The 18,284-nt window shown below is 42.2% G+C and overlaps 1 protein-coding gene across 8 annotated transcripts in view; it reads right to left on the bottom strand.

Annotated features, from left to right (window-relative positions):
* Positions 1 to 1,192: 1,192 nt before the first annotated feature.
* The window catches only part of INTS10 (integrator complex subunit 10), a 30,520-nt gene continuing 13,428 nt past the window's right edge, over positions 1,193 to 18,284 (bottom strand). For 2 of the 8 annotated variants that reach the window (XM_041751438.1, XM_041751437.1), the window contains 8 exons: positions 18,178 to 18,260; positions 16,788 to 16,940; positions 13,826 to 13,934; positions 9,508 to 9,587; positions 8,279 to 8,441; positions 7,342 to 7,435; positions 4,389 to 4,466; positions 1,193 to 2,301 (listed from right to left, as the gene is read on the bottom strand). In XM_041751438.1, coding sequence (XP_041607372.1) covers positions 2,145 to 2,301; positions 4,389 to 4,466; positions 7,342 to 7,435; positions 8,279 to 8,441; positions 9,508 to 9,587; positions 13,826 to 13,934; positions 16,788 to 16,940; positions 18,178 to 18,260 — 917 coding nt within the window. In that variant the 3' untranslated portion in view covers positions 1,193 to 2,144. Of the gene's footprint in view, positions 2,302 to 4,388; positions 4,467 to 7,341; positions 7,436 to 8,177; positions 8,442 to 9,507; positions 9,588 to 13,825; positions 13,935 to 16,787; positions 16,941 to 18,177; positions 18,261 to 18,284 lie in introns of all 8 variants that reach the window. The other 6 variants (XM_041751432.1, XM_041751433.1, XM_041751436.1 and 3 more) reach the window with 6 other exon arrangements.

An 18,284-nucleotide genomic window follows, 5' to 3' on the forward strand; every position in this document is an offset into this window, starting at 1 on the left:
GCTGCGAAAGGTGAGGAGGGGCCCTCCTGTGCCAGTCTGCAGGCCCTGCTCTGCCTCACCCCGTCCATGGACTGGTTTGATTTCCCACTTTATTCTATGGCCTTTCCCCTGCAATTCTGCACACAAAAGTGACACTCAGCTACAAAAAAATTAAAAAGAGGGATGCCTGGGTGGCTTAGCAGTTGAGCATCTGTCTTCAGCTCAGGGCGATTCCGGAGGGATTAAGTCCCGTGTCAGGCTCCCTGCATGGAGCCTGCTTCTCCCTCTGCCTCTCATGAGTAAATAAATAAATAATATCTTTAAGAAAAAAAATTAAAACGATGATTGGTTCTTTTTCATCTGGTGCCTACACATTTGGGTATCCAAAAGTCTTGTTTTGAGGTATGCTGCCCCCACACACTGATCTGAAGAAGGTATAAAACCAAAAGGTGTTTAATTTGAAAGTGGTTAGGGACTAGCATGCTCCTCAGTCAAAACAATAGGATGGTTTATATATTTGGAATCAACTCATAGTAAACTGATAGAAAATTGATAAAACACTAAAATGAACTAAGGTGGAATATTTTCTGACATCAGATGTCTATTACTTAAACCACTTTATTGATTTTAATACCCTTGAACACCCTTGAACAGATCTGAAAGGAACGGGTCCATTTATACAGATTTTTCACAGTATGGTACTATATATGCATTTTTCGTAAGATTTTAACATTTTCTTTTCTCTAGCTTACTTTATATAGGGGCACCTGGGTGACTCAGTGGTTGAGTGTCTGCCTTCAGCTCAGGTCGTGATCCTGGAGCCCTGGGATCGAGTCCCACATTGGGCTCCCTGCGTGGAGCTGCTTCTCCTTCTGCCTGTGTCTCTGCCTGTGTGTCTCATGGATAAACAAATCTTAAAAAAAAAAAAAAAAAGAATATTGTATATAAATCCTATAATATACAAAATACGTGTTAAGGCTTCCATTTAACAGTAGGCTATATTAGGTCAGATTTTGGGGAATCAAGTTATATATGGATTTTCAACTTGTGCATTTGGTAGACTGGTGGGGGCATGCTGGTGTCCCCCAGGAACCCCCACGTTGTTCAAGGGTTGACTAGATCTGAAACTTTTCATGCAAAATGACTAACTTCTTAGCCTCATTTAAATTTTTTTTTTTTTTTTTTTTTGAGAGGGAGAGAATGAGAGAGAAAGAGCACAAGCCGGGGGAGGAGGAGGCAGAGAGGGAGAAGCAAGCCCTCCGATGAGCAGGGAGTCCATGGAGTTCGATCCCAGGACCCTTGGGTCAGGATCTGAGCTGAAGGCAGATGACTTCACCCACTGAGCCACCCAGGCGCCCCAGCCGTCTTATTCTTAAGTAGCCCCTAGAAACAAATATTTGATGTTTACCTGATGTATTTTGGGACAAGAAAAGAAAATAAACCCGAGAAAACAAACCAGCTAACACTGACCCAGCTGGACCCACGAGGTGTTTTTCCACAGACCTCAGGTGAGGGAACACTTAAGTCTTTACAGCCTGCAAGGGGAGTGCTGACGTCTCTGTGTTTCAAGGCCAAACCTGAGGCACTGGGAGCTAACCTGTCCCAGTCCAGGGCACTGACGGGCCGGGCAGGCTGCGGCTGGAGCCAGGCCACAGGGCTGCGCAGGAGGGAGCGGATGCCGGCATCCCGCCCCTTCTACAGCCTCCCACCCACAGCTCCTTCCCTGCAGGCTCACTTCAGTTCATTTGCGTAAAGGTCTGTGTTATTAAAATTTCCTGAATGAAAAGGTCTGTAAGTATGTTGATATGTGATACCTAGCAAAGCCTAAGTATGGAAAATAACACCTTGAAATCATGAATAAGACTCCTGTTAAGTGAAAGCACACTCTTGTTCAGAAACTCATAAGAACTGAAATACATTTTTAAAAGCCCCAAACTTAGGATGATTTTTATTTACAAAAGAGATTTTGTTTTACAAAAATTACAAAAAACAACTCTTAAAAATAGAACTAGCTTCTCAGACTCTTGGGAACTACTCTGAAGCCACTAAGGAATTAGAACTCAGAGGTTTTCTTCTAAGCATCATAAGGGCATCTATGGATGCTGTACGTCTTCACAAAGAGGTGCCAGGGCTCTGGGCCTTTCCTCTGGCGGCAAGGGCTCCGGTCAGGCCAGCGTCTGCAGGAGCAGGATCTTCTCGTTGATGCAGAACCTGTGCAGGACCACCATCAAGTTCTCACCGCAGCGGGACACCTGGCGCTCCATGGCCAGGCGGAAGTCCTCCTTCACGCCTTTGGTGATGCCCCGAGTGACTGTGTGGTGCCTGAGGGCAGCGACAGGGAAAGAGACGCACACCACACTGAGTGCCAGCATCACCGTTCGGTGTTTCTGGGGCAGAAGTAACATGTGTCTGAGCATTAAGCACAAGTAAAAAAATTCAAAAAGGAAGAAAAGCCCTACCCAATCAATCCCCCTGCTCATTCCTTCTCAGAAAGACAGAACTAGAGCGACATTTCCCCCACTCAATAAAAGGCCAAACATCTAAACATCCGGTAAATGCCAGCCGCTCTGCTTCTGAACTCCTGCAGCCCTGACACCAGGCAGCCCTGTGCTGACCTGTGCACAGCTCTGTTCACTGTGGGCCAGCGGGGTCCAGGCCACAGGGCCACACAGGTCATGTCCAGACAGGCCAGCCGAGTGCAGAGGTGGGAGCAGGGAGGGGAACCAGGAGCCACCACACTGAGCTGGGACCTGGGGCCTGTGTGCAGCCTCTGGGGTTGCAAGTGCATCTGTCTCCTGGCAATACCAAGAACAGGACAGCTCTGCCAAGTGCTGAGCCCATCCAGACTCATGTCTGTTGGGGAAGCAGCAGGAGGACTTGGCCGTCCCAAGACAAGAGCCTGGCAGGGGTGGGGAGAGAGAAGCAGACTCGCTGAAAAGCAGCCAGTGCCCTGCAAGAGCCTGCTAGAGACCAGATCTGGTCCACGTGGTCAGGAGACGTGCACGTCTGTGGGAGGGTCAATGGGAGCCCAAGAAGAGGCTCTAGCTACACCTGAAAGCTGTGAAGAGGAGACCACAAAAGAAATCCCAGAAAACCAAAGACATCAAAATGAAGAAAAGAAAAATATAGCGAAACTCAATGGGTCGTTAAAAGGAAAGAATCTCTAACTACCAGGTCAGTACTTTAGATCAGTAGTAGACACCTCCATTCCCCATTTTGATTGCCTAACTTCCCTCAGACGCAGTAACAGAGATTTAAAATTAGATATTTATATGTTAACCAACACAAAACTGTTGAAACCACTCTAAAATGTTCCTGGTGTTGTTGTTTTAAACTTGTGTATCGTCATATAAAACAAGTACAACAGAAGTAAAAAAGTTGCAATGCAACAGAAGGAAAAACAAAAGTAGGCTGTGTGAGGCTAGTAGAGATTACGGGACAGCCTAATGATGCCCACGGGCATTGGAAAGAACTGCGCGACCAAACAGCAGCAGACCTGCACAGAAACACAGTTCCTTGTCAACATTCCGGTGTCAGTGAGGCTGAGGCCATGACTCCGTCCCACTGGCAATAGGCACAGACCTATTTAAGCTGTCCTGAGACTCTGTTCTTCTGGGTCCTTGACGGCAACCCCCCATGGGAGCCAACCCTTAAGCAACCGAAAGTTAACTGCTATTTCCAGGCAGCGAGCTAACAGGCTTTGAAAGGTCAAAGCAAACTCTCCCCTTCGTGCTAGTAAACCTAGAATACAGTGTCTGTCCTATTGGTCATGGTTCAATGGTACTGCTTCTATACATAAGGCAGTACAATTCCACTGTACTTGTCTCATTCCTATCCAGTCTCTATCCCTCTGGGAAGTCTGGATGAAGAAGACTATTAGTTATTCTGTGGTTCACAGGCAGGAGACATTGGCTGGCACATGCAGGATACCAAATATTTTCAGTTTCAGAAAACTCAGTGTCAGTGGTAGGAAAATGCTGTGCTAAGGCCTGGTTAGACCACAACATCAACACTGGTCCCTAATTAAAAAATCCATGATGAAAATTTACTTCAGATGGGCTTTGGCATTCTTCAGTCTGTAAGACTGAATGCCTTGTGTTTTATCAAATAAATCGAAGTCTAGGGGCCTGACCCTAATGGGCACTTCACCTAGCACAGTTTTAGATCTTTGTTTTCCAGATCCATAATGATTTTTAAATCGAACACAAAAAACACTGGCAACTTATGGAAAAAAAATAATAAATGTGACAATATTACAACCAGATGGTTTTGCCAAGGAATGCAGAACAAATTAAAGAAATAAAAAAAGCATGAAAAAGAGCGCTGAGGAACGAAGAGCTGAAGACCATGGGCGGCACAACATGTTGACAAAACGGCACACTATGAGCAGGTGTGTTTCCACTTGGTACCTGTCAGCAGTCTGTATGCTGGGCTGAAGCACAGGTAAGAATTCCTGCTGCAGTAACCCCATGGGAGGGCTAGAAGGCCTTTAAAAAACAGCAAACAGCAGCATTCAAACACCCACACCGACTCACCCTGCACTGCAAAAACAACACGCCAGAGAAAATGCACAAGACCAAACAGACTATACAGAGAGTCCCTCGAACCTCCACGCCCCCGCCCCCCTGCCTCCCAGGCCACGGCAGAGTCTTTGCGGGGGGTGGGGGTGGGTGGGGGGGCGGGGGGCGGGGTTGAGGGTGGGTGGCTGAGGGAGAAGCCAGCGGCCCTCTCCCTGCACCTGCCATTGGGGAACATCCAGAGCATCTTGATCCTGGGCCCTGAGCTCAGCCCACTTGAGATCTGGTGTGAAAACAATCAGCTGTGCCCCTGCCAGTCCCAGAGATAAACCTGGGGACTTCTGGGATCCATCTCTGCCATGATGGAAGCCCCAAATTGAAGAGGCCCTTCTGAGAGGACTCAGAGGGGCTTAGCAATATTTTTGATAAAGAATGGTTGAGTTGGAAGTTCAAAAAGTATTGAGAAAAGGAGCAGATGGGGAAAAAAAGAGTCTGGGGCCCACAGCTTTGCAGAATTTGTAACAAAGATTTAGTGCACAGGACACGGTTTTTCCATTTTCATCCAGCCTAATGCAACTCAGGTACCGCAAATACCAGCAGAGAAATAGTTCTCTATTTTAAAACGTATGAGAAAACATCTCTGTTTCAGGGTCAGTCGGCGGGTGCGCTCGGAGTTGGTACTGACCCGCCAGCATCCGAACAGACCAGGACGCACTCACAAGCTGACCCAAGGGGAGGGCTGTACACTGCTCACAACACCCTGGCCTCTCAGCTGGAGGCACCACCCACAAGGGCTTCGATGGCTTCAAAGAATTTGTTTCGAGCCCAAAGGGAAAAGGAATACAGTTTTACTCAAGATTTGGATCCTAGCCCCCTCAGGAAAAGCTCTGTGGCTTATGCAACTTGCTTCTCCTGCTGGTTTAGGCCTAAGTAATTTGAAATGCAGGTGTCAAAGGAACTTTTGAGACTTGCATAGGGAAGAACAGGCAAATGTCTACAAGGCTAGCTCACTCACTAACTATCCCTATTATTGCTTCCAAATGGATGGGTTAGCAGGTTTCCCAAGGTGCCTACTGGTCTTCTACAGGCAGTCAGAAGCAATTAAAGTTTATATTGCCCAGGGCGGGAGAGCATGGAATTCTCTTTCGAAGCCCAGAAATGCATGCTACGCATCCTCACCTCGCCCTAAACAACCCTTCAGAGTGACACTATCTGCGTGTCCAGGACAGTGCCTGCTTTCATTCCTTATCCTCGGGGTTGTCTGCATGTAACCAGGTCGTTGTTCAGTTCAGTACAAACTGGCTACACCTCTAGAGGAAAGGTTCCATATGATGAAGCCTGAGATGCAACTGTTGATTTTTTAACAGTCCACTCACTCACATTTTCACAGTTAAGCACTATCTGAAGTGAAGTATCATCTATAAGTTTAAAATGTGGTTGATTTTAAGGCTGTTCCTATGTTATGATAATTTGTAAAGTGAGTGTTAATGTGAATTAACTGAAAAGCTATTAATATTAGGTGTGTTTTATATATCCAGCCTCAAAACCTAGAAATCTTATTTTTAAGCCCACAAAAGGGGATACCTAAGCTCCCATACCAACAAGTCATCATTGTTCTCGAACACTGTCAGGAATATTTTAACCATGCAATTCTTCTCCCCAGAGTTCACTTGCAGTCTTAGGGAAGGGAATGGAGATGGGAGGATGAGCATAGCCACCCCATCTTGCCTAAGCAGCCTAATGCATAAAAGTCTCTCATGTTTCCAAAAAAGAGCATTTGCTCTTTTATTTTAGATGTTTAGAATATTTATAATATTTACAAGATGAAGAACTAAAAGCCCACTTAATCTCCCCATTCCTTAGAATAGATTCCATAAGACCCTCTTCTCAATAGCAGTAATGTTCGCTTTGCCCCAAATTACTATGATTATAAATATCGAGAACGCACATCTCATACTTCCTTCTCAACATTTCTAAGGCTCTACAAAGACAGAAAAAGATGTGGATTTTTGCTCTCCACAATTGAAAACTCGTTCATTTCACAATTGAGAGAAAAAGGACAAGGTTTTCAGCTTCCACAACACTCCCTTCTCACTTGGGGCTCAGTCTCTTGCAGTGACTAACACTGACTCATAGCCATGCTGAGTCTGCAGGACGCAAAGGAGAAAGTATGAAAATAAAGCTACACGTGGCATTTACAGCACAGAGGATCTATTGCCCAAACTACAATGAGTATTGAAGGATAGAAGCAAGATTTATGAGCTATTTAAAAATCATAAATGGTCACTAACTTTGTCTAGGGTGTGGGAGGGCCTGCCTGAGACCAGGCACCCCACCACTATTTCTTGGGGCAGGCGTGTTTTTCTCAAGAGGCACTAGACCCTGCCAGTTTCCCTGGCGCTATGCAAGCAGTGATGACTGCTTGGGAAGGTTTCATATAACTACTGAAATCCAAGTACAGTTTATAAATAAATAAAGTCTGCAGTTTTTCCTAATCTACTACAACTCTAAGCATGGCTCTTCTTAATTAAAAACATTCTGTCTAACCGGAAATTTATAGGATTAGCCTGTAAATTTTGGAAAGGAAAAGATACTCTGAATGAGACTTCTGTTTAGTGAAAGGGTTTTAAAAGTGACAGAAGTACCCCAATTTAAAAAATGTTTTATCAGAAATGTAGTTAAGGAACCATCAGGTTTCAGAAGGACCTAGACTCCAATCTACTCTCAAAAACAGACACCAGGTTTGGATTCCTTTCTAGGAAACTTCTCAAAGCTACAAAACTTACAGATATTTCTGACAAGCACATGAAAGGTGAGCACTGGAAGAGCAAGACAACATGCTTACTTGATCAGCATTCCTTGATTGGGTAGCAATTCCAGATGAATTTTCCCACCTTCCTGAGTTCTTAAGTAGGCGAATTCCTCCAGCATATCGATATCTGCAGGTCAGATTCAGGTTAACCACGTGCAGAGACAAGGTGCCCCCTCTCTTGGAGGGCCAGGCTGGCAGTGACTGACTTGCCTATGGCCACCCCACCAACTGGGTCCGTACCAGAACCCAGGTCGGTCTAAGCCCCAAACTAAAGATTCTTATACCAACTATAACACCTCATAAAGAAATAGGTTTCCATACAGATTCTAAATAAATAGATTCTATATGGTCCTAACAGCAAAATCTTTTGATTTCTGAATGCAAAATGAAAAAGGAAGTAGGGGTGCTGTATCCCCAGAAATGGTTTAAGAACTACTGCCCTAAAGCACATGGAAAGGATAGCATGCTCCTCACTGTTCAAATGTGGTCTTTCCCTACAAGGGTATGAAACACAATGCTCCCAGTTGTCCAAAGCAATGGCTGGGCTGGGCAGCATGCGTGGTGGGTTCTCAGTGGCAGCTGTTAACAGCTGGACATGGTGCTCTACCAGCTGACCCCAGGGGACAGTCAGTGCCCCCGGGGAGGCCACTCTGGGCCTCTTAGGAACCGGAAGCCTTTACTGTAGGCATCTCAGTATCTTCCTAGAAGTTGCTAGAGGTGGAAAGTAGAACTCAGTTACTGGCATTTCTGATTGCTTCTGTCACCGCTATGAGGCCTTTTACGACTCTCACAGACCAACTGCCACAGGCCCATTTTTAATGGTCATTCTTTCTCTCTTCCCCCCAAATAGTGAAAACCATTATTTCTACCTGGAATGATTGTTTCACTTTTGTACCATGCATTTATTCTAAAAAAAGAAAAAGAAAAGAAAAAGTCAGGATTTCTTATGCTTAAACAGGAAAAAGGATACTTGTAACATAATTGAAAAAATTCTCATATTGAAAATTTCCTTGTTGGCAAATCTTATTGACGGCTTTCAAGAAAAGATTCTCTCCCCGCGGCCACTCTTGCTGAAGCAAGACAATCACATGCCCCAGGGCCATGTCGTCCCTGCTGTCTGTGAAAGCTCGGAGCTGCAAGATAAGGATTGGCACAGACAAGAAAGGAAGAGGAAATACAGGTTGCTCTTAAACATACCAAATGTTATTTCCTAAAACAAATGCTGCTCTAAGAAACTGTGAGACACAGGGAACAAAGCAGAACATACACCTGCTAGGCAAACATCACACTGCCTTCTGAAGGGTGGGTCCTATCCAAAGAGGCTGGAGTTCCCTCCGTGCTACAGACACGGGCCCTGGCAGCGGGTTCAGTGAGTGCCCTGATGGGAGTGGGGTGTGCACGCTCTGCCTGAAGCTCTGACTTTGGGGCAAGGGCGAGAGAAGCTGAGGGGCTCTGCATGCCAGAGAGAGGAAGTCAGGGATTTCTGTGAAGGGGGCAGTTGTGGGGAGAGGGTGGGCAAGAAGGCTGGGAAGGGAGATAACATGGCCTGGGGAGAAGGCAGCAAGCCACAAGGAAGGAAGCAAGCGGCCCATGGAGTACAGAGGTGGCCCAAGGCCCTCATGCTCTACAGCAGCTGCTAGGTCTCAAACCACACTTTGAATTGTTTGTTGCCTCCAGGGATTCTGAGGATGCATAAAGGCTGGGAGTTCTGGCCCTTAAGCAGAAACCCAATACTGCTGTTCTCTGGCTCACAAACCAGGTGCTCAGGTCCACTGGCAGCCAGGGGCCTGGTATTCTTCCAACAGCCTGGAAACCTTCCCAGCAATGCTGCGCCTTTGCTGGTGTTTGTCCAAATGCCTGGTACCTTTCACCTAACCCCATCTTTATAATCATAAACTCATCATCCTTCTAGGAACCCAATAGCATGTGTATTCTCTTCTCCTAGCTAATAGATCCCAACATACATTAATTCATAAAATATTTACTGACCATCAATGATGGGCCAGGTCACTTGCATAACTGTCCCACAACTACCTGTAAACTGCTCGAGAATGGGGATCATTTCCTACTCATTTGTGCCCAGTGCCATCCACAGTTAGTATTTGTTCATGTGCTCTCCCCACAACACCAAGACACTCCAATTCGTCAGAACAGGGTTTCAGATGGCATTTTGTGCATGTCAATCAACTTTCAGCTTACCTTAAAACAAGCCAGCATTAAGTGCAGGCAGTACGGCATGATAGCCTTGCTGGTACAAGGTAGCAGCTTCAGATCTGAACCTGGGGACAAAAGTCCACAATACATCTGTTATCAAAGAAAACAGCTTTGTGAAGCGTATGTTTAAGAGGCTTTCCAGAAAAAAAGGTAAGCGACAGTCACCTGATTGCAAATACAGTTAAACCACGGTTATATTTAGTGATGGCAAAACTGGTTTTCGAGTGATCTCTGGATTTCATTTATCAATCCTCTTTTCTAACCTTTCTTAAATACTTTTTATGAAAAGACATTTCAAATGTAGAGAAAATTATATAGAGTGTTAGAAACACCACTGTGCTCCACACTTGGTCTAAAATGTTAATGTTTTGTTTTAAAGATTTTAACCTAAGGTCTCACAAATTTAGTGGAAACCTCTTGAGCCCCTTTTCAGATTACAGAATCTTCCCTTCTCCCTAGAGTACCTATTTTTCTGAATGCGGGGTTTCATATTCCTTTGCAACACCACTGAGGGAAGTTTTGCACGTTTTCAGTCTACTACATACCTGGTGTCATATTGTACACATCCTCCTGCAAACTGTTTTCCATACTAATACCTATAGATACCTATTTGATTTAGTTCATTGGCTTTCTTTTTTCTTTTCTTTTTTTTTAGTTCATTGGCTTTCAATGTTTATTCAGTATTCTATTTACATGTGCTGCAATTCATTCAATCATTCTTTTACGGTGGACAGTGGGATTTCCAACTTTTCACTATTACGAACAATGCTGAAATAAACATTCTCACGTATATTTTCTTGTGCACTTACAGGGGAAAAAACTTTAGGCAATAGTTTTCAAACCAAAACCTTAATCCTCTCCTTTATGGCATGTGCTCTTTATATCCTAAATCCTTTGCTACCCTGAGCACAAAAGTAGCAAAAAGTAATGGGGATCCTGTATATATATATATATATTTACAAATGTTTATGTACCTAAAACAAAAGGTTCATGAAATACAATTTAAATTTACCCTTTTTACAGGAGATCCATTTTGATCACAGTAACTTTTGTTGGTATTTTAACTTTAATGTGACTTAAATTTATTCACCTTTTCCTTTCTGCTATATGCTTTTTGCGGCCTAAATCCTTTTCTACCTAAAGGCACAAATAATTTTGTCTGTATTTTCCTCAGAAAGCTTGAAAGTTTCACTTTTCATTTTTATTTAAGACTTTTATTTTATTTTATTAGAGACAGAGAGAGAGGCAGAAACACAGGCAGAGGGAGAAGCAGGCTCCAAGCAGGGAGCCTGACGCAGGACTCGATCCTGGGACTCCAGGATCATAGCACGGGCTGAAGGTGGCTCTAAACTGCTAAGCCACCGGGGCTGCCCTACTTTTAATTTTTAAATCTTGAAATTTAAATAATTTTTGTGTAGTGTGAAGGAGGGACCACACTTTTGTTGTTTTTACATTTGGATCAATTGTCCTAGCACCACTTATTGGATAAAATCATTCTTCACCCACTGAACTGAACTATCACCTGTTTCTCTGTTTCTTGGTTCTCTGTTGTCTCATCTGCCAGTCTCTATGCCAACACTATACTATCTTTATTACTATAGCTTTAAAATCAGCTTTGAGGTCAGCTAGGCCCAGTCTTAACCCAGCTGATCTGTTTCTGTTTCACAGAGACACATACTTTTTGAAAGGGTCAGGGCTATCCTTTTTTTTTTTTTTTTAACCTTCCATATAACCTTAAAGAACGTCAATAGTGATCAAGACTCATGCTTTTGGGCACCTGGGTGGCTCAGCGGTTGAGAATCTGTCTTCGGCCCAGGGTGTGATCCTGGGGTGCTGGGATCGAGTCCCACATCAGGCTCCCCACAGGGAGCTTGCTTCTCCCTCTACCTTCATCTCTGCTTCTATCTCTCTCTCATGAATAAATAAATAAAATCTTAAAAAAAAAAGAAAAAAGACTGTCATGTTTTCATCTTCTAAGAAATTTTATGTCCTTATGAATCTACCTACTAGTCACAAAGACCTTTTCTTCTAAAATGTGTTATCACTTTAGCTTTTCCATTTAGTCTTGGCTCCATTTCAAATTAGTTTTTGTGAATAATATGACATACATTTTTTTTATTTCTACACCTTAGGCCCTTTGTTCCAGTACCACCTGGTCAAGGATCCCTTCCTTTTTCCAAAGAATTACTCTGGTGCCTTCACTGAAAACATCTGACCTTATTTGCGTGGGTCCTGGATTTTCCACTCTTATGCCAATATTGTCTGGATAACTGTAGCTTTATATTTAAACTCTTGTCATTAGGTAAGGTAAGTTGCCCAGTTTTGTTACCTTTTTCAAAACTGTTTCAGCTAGTCTGGATTGCACTTCCCTATAGATTTTAGAATCAAATCTGTCAATTTCTACCAAAGTCTGCTGGGATTTTCACTGGAGCTACAGATATATTTGGGGAGAAGTAGAACCCTAACAAACATGATCTATGAAAATGATTTTGCACTTGACAATAAATTTATCCTGAAGTATTTTATGTTTATGTTATCCTATTTGGAGATTCCTAAGGCTTTTCTAATGTAGCCACACACGTAGCTGCAAACAAAGGCAGTCATATCTGTGAATGAAGACAACTGTTTTCAACCTTCATGCCTTCCTTTTTCTTGCCTATTGTGTTTGCTACAGTTTCCAGAATGCTAAATTGAAGTGGTAAGAACAGACACTCTTGTACTGTGGCTGATCTTGGGGAAAGCTTTTGCTATTTCATAGTTAAGGATGATGCTGAGGAACAACTATGTCTAGTTTGCTAAGATTTTTTTTAAAAAATCATGAATGATAAATGCAAACATAACAGAATCTTATCTGCATTAAAAGAATCATATGAATTTTCTCCTTTACTGTGTTAAAGTGGTGATATTACAGTGATTGATTTTCCTATGTTAAACCACCTTTGCATTCCCAGTATATTTGGTCATATGTGTTATCCTTATATATTCAGTTTGCTTGGGATCCCTGGGTGGCGCAGTGGTTTGGCGCCTGCCTTTGGCCCAGGGCGCGATCCTGGAGACCTAGGATCGAATCCCACATCGGGCTCCCGGTGCATGGAGCCTGCTTCTCCCTCTGCCTGTGTCTCTGCCTCTCTCTCTCTGTGTGTGACTATCATAAATAAATAAATAAATAAATAAAAATTAAAAAAAAAAATTCAGTTTGCTTTAAGATTTTTTGAGGATTTTGGAATCTATGTTTATGATGGATACTGGCCTTTTAACGTTCTTTTCTGGTAATGCTCTTATTTCATTTTGCTATTAGGGTGATGCGGGCCTTAAAAACTGAATTGGGAAGTGTTCCCTCTTTCTCTCTTTTCTCAAAGACCATGTGTAGGATTGGTGTTATTTCTTCCTAAGTGCTTGACAGAATTCACCAGTGAAGCCATTTAGATCTGGAGTTCTGTGGGAAAATTTTTAAAAACAAATTTAGTATCTTTGAGAGATCTGTATCTATATGAAACATTCATATTTTCTATTGCATTTTGTGTCAATTTGCACAAGTTGTGTTTCTCAAGGAATTTTTTCCATTTCATCTAAGTTGTGAATTTACTGGCATAAAGTTATTAATAATTTATTCTCTTAATGGCCTTTTGGTTTCGGTAGGATCTGTTGTGACATTCACCCTTTCATTTCTGCTCTCAGTAACTCATGTTCACTTGCTTCCTGGTTAATCCTGTTAAGAGCTTATCAATTTATTTTTTTCAAAAAAGCAACTTTTAGCTTTGTTAATTTCCTCTATTTCATTTTCTATTGCACAGATTTCTGCTCTTATTATTTCTTGTCTTCTACTTTTCTGGGGTTTCACTTGCTTATCTTTTTCTAACTTCTAATGTGGAAACTTAGAACTCTGATAGTGAATCTCTCTTCCTTTCTTATATAAGCATTACAACTTACTGTATATAGTTTATTAAGCAATGTGCTACTTGAGGTGAAGCTCAAAATAGCCTGAGAGAGAAATGTCAGGAGACACTTCTTAACTAATCGTCTGCAAGTCTTCCGAAAATTGGTAAAGATAGGATAAGGAATTCACGGATATTCTTCAGAGATAACAAGCTTGGGAAGTGAAGAGAATCTTGGAAGAAAGACAAATTTACAGCTGCTTATGAAATCAGTGCCAAGGACAAGCTTGGCAGGGATTAACTTTTTATATAATTTGTCAAGCCCTGCAGATCATATAGTATTATTTCATCAGGAATCATAAAAAAATTTCCCAGTCTTGGGTCCTAAAGCCGTATTTACAAAGTAAGAATAAAACTTGTCATGGTACCTTTTCTAAATTTGGGCTTTATTTTTGAGGGTTCTTCTTGTGATTTGCTTCCATCTTGAATGGGGAGTACCATGTAGCACATCAAATCAAGGACTTTTTCACATGTCATCTAAAGAAGATCAGATGAGAAGGTACCAATTTGAAATTTTCTGATTGAAAGCAAATCAACATAACACTAACATACATGTAGCATACAACTGGGCAACCTGTGCACATGGAGGTTCATAGCACTGCCTCAAGACTCTTTGTAAGATCATTACTGTTTGCTCAACAGCAAACAGAAAAAGTAACTGAGATCAAATTTAGGTACTAGACCTTTGAGGGAATAACAACTCATTCTTTCCTGTTAAAAAAAAAAGAACAGAAATTAAAAATTAATGAAATATTAACTCAACTACCAACATGTTTAACAACAGAGTGGCATACAAAGGAAGTATATCCATCTTAAAGACATTTACTAACTCACTGAAAAGAAAAATCAACAAAATGGGACATAAAGTAGAACTAAATGGAATGATATAGAATGTAATTTAAAATGAAGGAGAAATATACGCAGGCTAAACTAGCTGGAAACAGTTCAGGTCAGAAGGTTACCCTTATCTAAGCCTTAAGGGAAAAGATTTGGAATGTAGAAAAGAGAAAAAAGGGGTTTTCGGAGGAAAGGACGATGTGAAAAAGGGCTGGGTATTTGTTAGGTGATTACGTGAGGGGAAGGAATGCATGGTTTAGGAAATAAACAGATAAAGTGGTCCATAGCAGTGGTGGAGGCTGAGGAAGGCCTCAAGTGCCACACAACACAAAGGTTGCTTTCGATCCACAGAGTGGATCACCTACGAGTCCACCTGTTCATATTCTAGTGAGAGCTAGATTTCATTTGGGAAGCACGTTCTATGGGTCATACAACCTTCTTATTATCCTCATTTTACAGATGACAAAGTGCAGTCTTAAACTCATACTTCCCAGTCTTAGCACACCCAGAAAATGTTTGTAAGGCTGCTCAGAGCCAGTAGCACTGACCTGGGGGCTCTAGTTGCCCCAAGCCACAGCCGGCTGAGAGCATCGGTATCTTGCTACATTTAGAACCCAGCTAAGGCCACAGGGTGGTGAGGCTCTAGCTTTAAAAGCCTGAAGGTTTGGTAGTTCAGGACTTGAACACTGGAGTTTGACAGCTCGGTGTGATAACTTGCCCTAGGTCACAGAGCTAGGAAGTGGTAGGGGCACAATGTGTCCCCCAGAGTCACACACCACCATCCTTCAATGTACACCTCCAGCCAATCCTTTCCTTAGATCCTTCCTTGACTACACGGACTCTGGTGAAAATGCTCTTCCCTGAATGCCTACTATGCCTATATCACGGACATACTGCTTAAGTATGTAATTTTTAACGTTCTCCTATAAATACTTGTACTTTTCTCTGTAACTCACATTATATGTCCTGATGCAGGGATCCCACATGCCCCAAACCCTGCTTATACCTCCACCCCCAGCACACAGTTCAACTCTAGGCACCTAGGTAGTCAGTATTTCGATTAAGTGGAATAATGATAGCAATCTCATAGAAAGCAATGAGTGTAACTTAGAGATGGAAAAAGATTATACACAGAGCAACTCCATTTAGAGCCAGGGATCAGGGTCCTGGCAGAGGAAATAAAAGGCACTACACCAAAGATACTAAGTTTCATGCTGGAAGACTCAAAAAGATTAGCCAGAGTAAGAGTTAAGAGTCAACCCACGACTCTACAGTTTTACATCCAAGGGCCAGAGAACGAAGGAAATTCTCATCTGGACATGCTGGGTCGGAGCTGGAGACAGCTGCAGAAGCTGAAAGTCAGGAAGCAGGTTAAGGTAGACACTAAGGATGCAGGCCTAACACCGATCAGCTTTAACACTAAGAATGCAGGCCTAACACCAATCAGCTTTAACCCCAAAGAGAATAAGTTCATCCAGCTTATTTAAATCTATTTATTTTATATTCCCCAATATGACGCTGAACAGGAGTGCCTTGTGTAGTCTTTAATTCTACGTGATATATGGATATCTGGGTAGGTAAATATGTGTTCTCCTTCAAGTTCTCAGGAGGAATTCACTGGAATGAAGATTTAGGTACCTGATAATTACATAAAGAATGGCAGAAAAGTATTTTCAATGCACATACTTTACATACTGTTTCCTCCTAAATATCATGGCAAATTATAAATCATATTTCAAAATTCAAGTTTAAAAACTTAATTCAGGGTGACTAATCACAAAATAATCAACTTAACATATAGAAAGGTGAAGAAATCAGAGTTTGTGTGTTAAGTTGTGGCCTTGAATTTATGCTGTATAAAGAATACAGAATGTGCTTTTTAATTAATTTAATGTACATTTTAATTGAATTTGAACCTTAATATTAAGTATCAAAGCTGTGCAAACTTTGTGGTTTGTGGTAGGTGCTAAGAGAGATTCAAAGATAGAGCACATGGTCCCCACCCTGTGGTAGGAGGGGCTCATGACTCCCGGAAATAGACTTGTTTACATGTCTGCTCTAGCAACACCCAGTAGCAGGTGTCCTCATCATGTAAAAAGAGAATCTGAGGGTCAGATAAACTAATGGAAATCCTCCATTCCCACCTAGTAAATGTCTTTTCTGTCCAAGTACAATAGGACTGGTTTCTCTCTAAATGGTTCCAGATAAAAAAGTAAAGAAAAAAGAAACCCTCCTCCAACAAAATGGAATGAGGACAGAAAACCTGAAAAGTACTGAAGCCTAATTTCAGGGAAGACATAAGTAAAGAGAAAACAAAGTAAAACAAAATCATCAACATTTTTACCAACAGATTAAGTGATAAAATCCAGGCAGCAAAATCCTCTTTCAAATAAACATGCAGAATTAAAAGGTCCTTCCAGGGTAAAGAGGAGGCCCCAAGGTGGCTGAGCACATCTGAGGGCCCTCCCCACTTGCAAGGCATACATTACTCACTCTGTACTCCCCTAGAGCAAAGTGGCAAGTTGCTAGCTGGATGAGTGCCCTCTGATGCTCCAGTGTTCCCTGTCCTGTGATCTGTGGCTGAGGAAGTGATCCCTGGAGAGCTGCTAAATGATGCAGGCTGGCTATTGCTTTTTTATATTGACCCTAAGAAAGACATACCAGCAAAGAGGTGAAAACCACCACCATCTAAAAAAATCTCTAGAGTTGGGGTTCCTGGGTGGCTCCGTAATAAGTTAAGTATCTGACTCTTGGTTTCGACTCAGGTTGTGATCTCAGGGTTGTGAGATCAAGCCGAGTAGGGCTCTGCACTCAGCATAGAGTCTATTTAAGACTCTCTCTCTCTCTCTCTTTCCCTCTGCCTCCTCTCTGGGCTTATTCTCTCCCAAATATATTTTTAAAAATCTCCAGTTAATTATGCAACTAGCAAGCAACTACAAATAAGGTAGCTCTGATCATCTGAGGAGGAAAAAGGAGATTTAGCAATAATTAAACCAACTTACTTAAAGCTAGATGGAGGGTTCTCTATGGAGGTACTTGATATGGACAAAGATTTTTTTCTCTCTGGTCTTAATTTTTTTTTAAGTTTGTTTGCTTACTTATTTATTTATTATTTATTTATTCATGAGAGACACACAGAGAGAGAGGCAGAGACACAGCCAGAGAGAGAAGCAGGCTCCATGCAGGGAGCCTGACGTGGGACTCAATCCCGGGACTCCAGGATTACGCCCTGGGCCGAAGGCAGGTACTAAACCGCTGAGCCACCCAGGGATCCCTATTTATTTATTTTTAAATAATCTCTATTTCCAACGTGGGGCTTGAACTCACGACCCCAAGATGAAGAGTCACATGCTCTACCGACTGAGCCAGCCAGGCTCCCTTGGTCTTAATCCTTAAGACTAAATAAAAATCACACAAACTTTTAGGTAAAATATGTCTTGGATATGCCATTTCTTAGAAATATTTTACTACTAATGCCATTTCTCTTTATGTAGAATGAAGACAATTTCAACAACACAGGTTGGAAGCTCTGCATTTTCTTGGGGAATTATTAGCTCTCTCCATTCCAGGCATATGTAGCCCAAGAACAGGAGAGCAAGGCAGAAGGACTCCATCAGAGTAGAGAGGAGGAGGTGTGAGAAGTATTCATCTTTTATTGAAAAGTAAAAACCTTACTTTTACAGAGAGGTGTAACTGGACATAGCAAAAATAACACAGAAGATATGGGCTTGTCATTTTGGAGTTATTTTGAGATGAAAGTGGACCATAATCGCTCAGAGCATGACTAGTCTACAGAAGGAACATTCGCACCCTACATGTTACAGTTGCGTCCCAATAATAATCATCCTGTACAGACACAGGAACTTAAAATACATGACTCTACCTGATAGATGATCATATCGGTGAGGAAGATTCTTAACCAAAGCCAAGTATCTGTCTTCCATGCCAAACAAATTCTTGTAAATTCTGAGAATTCAAAAGCAAATTTAC

Source organism: Vulpes lagopus, chromosome 4 (assembly GCF_018345385.1).
Source record: "Vulpes lagopus strain Blue_001 chromosome 4, ASM1834538v1, whole genome shotgun sequence".
Lineage (NCBI taxonomy): Eukaryota > Metazoa > Chordata > Mammalia > Carnivora > Canidae > Vulpes > Vulpes lagopus.